Source organism: Crocodylus porosus, unplaced genomic scaffold (assembly GCF_001723895.1).
Source record: "Crocodylus porosus isolate Cpor-Errol unplaced genomic scaffold, CroPor_comp1, whole genome shotgun sequence".
In the NCBI taxonomy this organism is placed as follows: Eukaryota; Metazoa; Chordata; order Crocodylia; family Crocodylidae; genus Crocodylus; species Crocodylus porosus.
In genome coordinates, this window is record NW_017728943.1 from 10762822 (window position 1) to 10768821 (window position 6000).

The following is a 6000-nucleotide window of genomic DNA, read 5'->3' on the forward strand; positions in this document are numbered from 1 at the left end:
TAATAGGTTGGCTTTTTCCTGGGCGTCAGTTTTCAGTTGTCCCATCTGGTTTAGCAGGGGTCCAGTGTTGCCCTCGCTTTTCCTCTGGCTCCCCACATATCTAAAAAAGAAGTTTTTATTATCCTTGATACTTGTAGCTAGTTGGAGTTCCGTTGCAGCCTTGGCCTTCCTGGTTTACTCCCCGCAGATCTGGACCAGTGCAGAATATTCCTCCTTGGGGGTGGATCCTGTCCTCCATCCTTTGTAGGTCTTTCTTTTTAGCCACAGGAGGTCTGCTAGTTCCCTGGAGAGCCAAGGGGGCTCCTGTGCCCTTTTGCTGCATTTCCTCCAAGATGGAATAGCATTAGCTTGTGCATCAATGATAGCTCCCTTGAGGAGCAACCACTTTTCCTGAACTCCCCTCCTCTTAGGGTCGTGGTCCCTTGGGGCCTCACTGTCTCAGGGCACTAAGGTGCCTGCTCCTATAAGAGCAGAAATTGCCTGGGGAGAAAGCCCAAAGAACCAGACAGGACCCCGGGTGCAGGTTACCATGGCAGCAGGCTAACGAGCCAATTAGCCTGCACCTGCACCTGCACCTGGTCAGCTGGCCAGAAAAGGCAGGGCCCTGGGCCCATATAAACCACAGGGCTGGGACTAGGGAGTTCAGTTCCATTCCAGCAGCCAAAGGGGAAGGAGCCTTCCAGGGAGGAATAGCCCAGAGACGCTACAACTACCCAATATGCTGCACATAGGACTAATGAGGTACCCTTGCCTACTAGACACTTAATGCTAGGGAAGATGTTGGATTCTTTTAAAAGGGGCAGAGCACACCCTTAACTTTTCTGTTATGTTATAGCCCAGGGGCTCATGTTTTGTTTGCTGTTTTGTAATACCGGAGGACCCGGCTAAGGCTATTTGGGAAGGAAAAGGCCTCACTGGGGACCCAATATAGTGTGGGAAACCCCAGCACTGGTGTGGGTGCAGCGTTTGGGGGTGAACCACCCCCCAGTGCTGGTGTGGGTGCAGCGTTTGGGGGTGAACTGGCCCCCAGTGCCAGAGGGCGCAGTTGCAGAAGCTGGCCTAAGCTGAGGCTGCAACTCAAGGAGACAACATTGGTATGACATCTGCGAGGCTTAGGGTGTGGTAAAGAAGCAGTTCTGGAGCCACGCATCTAACCCATAAGGCTGAGGGTGCCCCAGTAGGCACCCATTTTGAGCGGGATCCAAAACAGGATTCAAGAACTTTTGAGGTTCAGGGGGGTCCAGCAGGACCGTGTCCAGACAACAAGATCAAGGGCAGCCTCCCTTTATTATAATTAGAGCAAAGACCTGGCAGGAAAGAAAGAGGGTACCCATTAGGCTGGACTGACATGGTCAAGGGGATATAGGGGTATCATGGTCATCCCTGAAGACCCCATCCCGTGACACTCACCGGCAAGCCTCCTGAGCTTGTCAGAGTCAACTGTCCTGAAGTCAAGGACTTCAATATTCCTGACTGACTTGCCAGCTTTATGGCAGATGGTGAAGATGATCAGCTCGTGTTCACTGTCACCTAGCTTCCCATCAATTATTAGGTCACTGATTAGGTCATCCCTGGTTGCCAGTACCAGGTCGAGCAGCACTTCACCTCTCGTTGGCCCGTAGACTTCTTGTGTCAGACAGAGGTCATTCATGCATGAGAGGAAGCTTTGCAACCGCTCGGATTTAACCAAGCGCTCTTCCCATGAGATATCTGGGTAGTTGGACTCTCTCATGACAACCATGGACTGGGAGCGTGCAGCCTCAGCCAATTCCCTGGCAAATTCCTGGTCAAGCTCCTGACTTTGGGTGGGAGGTCTGTAATAGACTCCCACCATTGTGTTCCCTGTGCCCTGTTCCCCAAGCATTTTAACCCAGAGGGTCTCCAGTCATCCACCCAGGTCACCAATGTCAGCTTGTAGGGATGCGTAGCTCTCCTTGACATTGAGTGGAGAAAAGGGGCAAGGGTGTAGCTCTCTCTCTCTCCTGTACAGGGTATAGCTGTCTATACCCATGGTCCAGTCATGGGTGGAGTCCCACCAGGTCTCTGTTATCCCTGTGACATCATAATTATTTGTGTTAAGCAGGAGGACAAGTTTATTCCCCAAGCTCCTGACATTCGTGTACAGGCAGGCAAAAGTCAACTTCAATGCATTTTTAATCATTGCACCAGCATACCATTGCACACAATGTAAACTCCAGTGAATCTTGGCTGCTTGTAATATCCATCATAAGTTATAGTATATAGAAGTTAAATATGTGCACCAAATGGTACCAACCAGCACAGTGGCTTAGATTACTGATATGCAATCTGAGTTACTAGGGGGGAAAAATCATGTCTCGCTTTTATTTTCAGGTCTTCTTTTACTTCCAATATTTTCCTGTTTGAGGTATATGCAATCAGATAAGTTTGGCATGAGATACAGTGGAGAGGAATTTTGAACAAATCATATTCAGTATAGGATTCTGAGTCAATAATACTTATCAGTTGTGCAGTTTCTTTAAATAGTTGACTGCTAAACATGGGGTTACTATGAATCCTCTTGTCTGCATCTGAGGCCCCCTCTACACAATAAAGGTATTGTGCAATTTACTGGTTAATTGCACAGTTACCTTGAGACCAGCTACAAAAGCAAAGTAGCTATCATACCATAAAGCTCCAACCAGCTATAAAGTTAAAGCTCAAAAATGTGTATATTACCTTTATAGCTAGTTACTATCAAGCTTTAATTTGCACATGTAGGAGGGTCTCCCCTGTGGCTGAGAGCCCTGTCAGCTGACAGGACTCCAAGCTGCAGGAGTACACCATGACTGGTCTGGGCTGGAAGTCGCACAACTGGAGGGACTAGCAGCTGCCAACTCTAGATCCTGAAAGCACCCTTCAGCTACCAGGACCCAGAGTCCTGTAGCTGCAGACATTAGGTTTCCACAGCATGCCTTTTGATGCCATGGTCCAGCTGAGTCTTGGTAGCCACAGGGTGTGGATGAGACCTCCCAGCCCCAGGAGTGCATGGAACCCCCCAGGGCTATGAGACACAGCTGCCTCAATCTTCTAGCTTCAAGGATTTCATGGACCACCAAGGCTGGAAGATTACAACAGTTGGGTGCCCAATGCACATCTAGGACTGGGTGACGCAAGTGGCTGGGAGTCCCTCAGCCAATGGGGCTTTCAGCCATGGGAGCTTGCTTCTTGCCAGTGCAGGGGGACCCCAGGTTCAGTGCAGTATGCATGGTAAGGTAGGAGGTATGATTGTGTGTATTGTACATTAGATCCCATTGAGCCTTTAAATGCATGGGTAGAAAGGGTCTAATTAAATTCTTTGTTTCAGAAACTGCATCTGTTTTTTTTTATGTTTGTAAAGCATCAAGCAGCTTGATAGCATTTTTTTTTAGTAACATTTCTCACCAGTGTTGACAGAGTATAGACATGGTGGATGATTTAGTGTGTAGTAAATTGACTTTTCTATATAATGAAAACGGAGCAGACATACAATGTATAGCCCTATTATATACTAAATTGCTCAAATCCAAGGTAAAGTTACCCCCTTGAAAACTGTATAGTACCTTTATTATATGGGAAAGTCACTATGTGGATTATGTTGTGTGTTCATTCCCTAGTCAATTTAATCCCAGGGAGTATGTCTATACGTGCACCTTTAAAGTGACATAAGGTGATTTACATCACATTAGTCACCATATTTAAGATGCATTAAGAATTCTGCTTGGCTCAGCCCGGGGAGGCTGGGTGCAGGTCAGGCAGGCAACGCAGGGAAAGCCACACCAGGCACTGGAAGCAGACACGGTCCCAGCCTGCCTGGGGTGAGCTGAACAGAGACCCCAGTCACTGATACCACCTCTTCCATGGGCAGTATCCTGCCAGCAGGTAAGCTGCGTGTTTGCCTGGGGCAGAGGTGGCTGCAGAAGAGAAAGCAGCTCTGGATCCTGGGGTCAGATACAGTCACAGTCTCCCTACTGTACCGGGCAGGAGCCCCATTGCAGGCTTCTGAGGGTTCCTGAATCCCGGGCAGGCAGTGAGGTATCCTGCCCCTGCAGGGCTGCATTTCCCAGCCAGCAAACCTGCCCTGAGGCAGAGGCACTGTGGAGCCACTAGTGGATGAAATACTCACTGCCACCTTTTTCTTCCTGGCAGCACCAGGCATCAGAGCACAGCCCAGGGAGCTGGGGTCTGGCTGTCCAGGGTGCTGACCAGGGCAGGTTGCAAGGGCGTATGCCCAGTGAGTTGCATTCAAGTGGCTTAAGTTTAGGGGTGTGTAAATTCACATGTAGACACACCCAGGGTAGCTGTTTCTTCAGTGCAAACTAGCTTCCTCCACTACCTAGTGGGCAGCCAGCTCAGGAGAGCTGGTCATGTGTCCACTTTTTAATATAGATTAAAAGACTGGATAAATTACTTAATAGTAATTATACTGTGTGGCCACACTTTTAAATGAAGTTGGGCTCCTTTGAAACTGTTATTAACATGCTGTTAAATATTACAACTTTGTTCTCAGATATGAAAGATGAAGCCAAGGCAAGTAGTGAACCAAAAGCAGCTGAAGCCAAGGAAGGAAAACTGAAGGAAAATGAATCCAAGGAATGTGTGGCCAAGGCAGAAGAGGCCAAGCAACCTACTCTGCAACTCCTGGTTAGACAGAGTTATCCCCTACGTATGAAGTATTCCCATCAGTACAAATCAATGAAAAAAACAATAGAACAAGAGATGTCTAGGGTCATCACCAGCCAAGGCACTGTCATAAAGTACATGTTGGATGGATCTACCCAGGTACAGTAACAGAGTTAGAATAGAAGAGGGTTACCTGAGCAATGCAAGTAGATGTGGAATATTGTTTCTGTCTGTAGTTGTGTTCATGAATAGGGGAAAAAATGATTTCACATGCTTTTGGTAAAGTGACCAACTAAAAGTGTTTTTAATTGTAGCTGTGTTGATCAAGGACATAGGCACATTTTGTTGGTCTAATAAAAGATTTCACATCTAAAAGTGTGGTCCAAGGACACTCAAGCCATGTCTGTGATGCAAACGTATTGTGTCAGACAGTGTGGTCCCCAAACATACCTCACTTCTCTTTGTGGGCTTCCTCCTGAACTACAAGCAGCATAGCTATGTGTGCATGGTGATGTAAATAGGCTAATTAGTATGTGGGTGGGCTAACCAGCACTGACTTGCAGTTCAGGAGGCAGCTCACATAAAGTAGTGCATTGTGTTTCAGGGCATCTTTATATAATGCAATAAATTTGTACTCCAAACATGCCATCACAGGGCATATTTAATCCAGATAGTCAAGGGTGGTCAAGTATTCTCATCTTGCGCACACAAGATGCATGTGTACTAACAACTGAATAGACATGGACAGCATATCTCAAAAACCCAAGTACTATAGGGTAAGTAATGTCTTATTTTTCTATGAGCTGCTTTGGCTGACTTTTTTTTTTTAAATAGGGACTACAAACTTCAAAAGTACCCACTTCAGGACAAAGACCTGTACATAAATCCTTGTATGCTAGCAGCTCTGGAAGAACTTGCCCATAAAAACATCCACAATTTAAATAGAATTATCTTTATTTTTACTTTTATACTGGCACCTTGTAATTGAATATGCACACAGCTTTTATATTTGTACTGTAACTGCTGCCAGTGCCATCTTGTCCTGATACTCATTCCTCTTTCAGTAGCTCACTCTGCAAAATTCTTTTGTCTCTTTCTCTGCAATTGTACACCTTCCATTTTATTTACTTTACTAGCTAGTTGCCTATCAAGAATGATGCATTTCAGGGAGTGTTTACATGCCCCCCGCCGCATACCCTTTCGTTCACCCTTCAGGGCCGGCCATGTAAAGACTCCCTCCACTGCCGCCGCCTCCTCCTTCTCCAGCATCCAGTATGAGGGCTCCCTCCCGCTGTCTGCTTCTGCCTGTCAGCAGGGCTTTCCCCTGCCTCCCATCCCTTCCTCCCACCTCCACCTTTTAAACCCTCCCCTCCCCTCCCC

At 47.1% G+C, this 6000-nt stretch overlaps 1 protein-coding gene across 7 annotated transcripts in view; it reads left to right on the top strand.

The window, feature by feature from the left end:
* Nucleotides 1-6000, top strand: part of SPAG17 (sperm associated antigen 17) — a 342590-nt gene that overhangs the window by 247801 nt on the left and 88789 nt on the right. For all 7 annotated transcript variants that reach the window (XM_019548662.1, XM_019548664.1, XM_019548665.1 and 4 more), the window contains one exon: nucleotides 4508-4779. In XM_019548662.1, the coding sequence (XP_019404207.1) occupies nucleotides 4508-4779 (272 nt within the window). The remainder of the gene's footprint in view (nucleotides 1-4507; nucleotides 4780-6000) is intronic.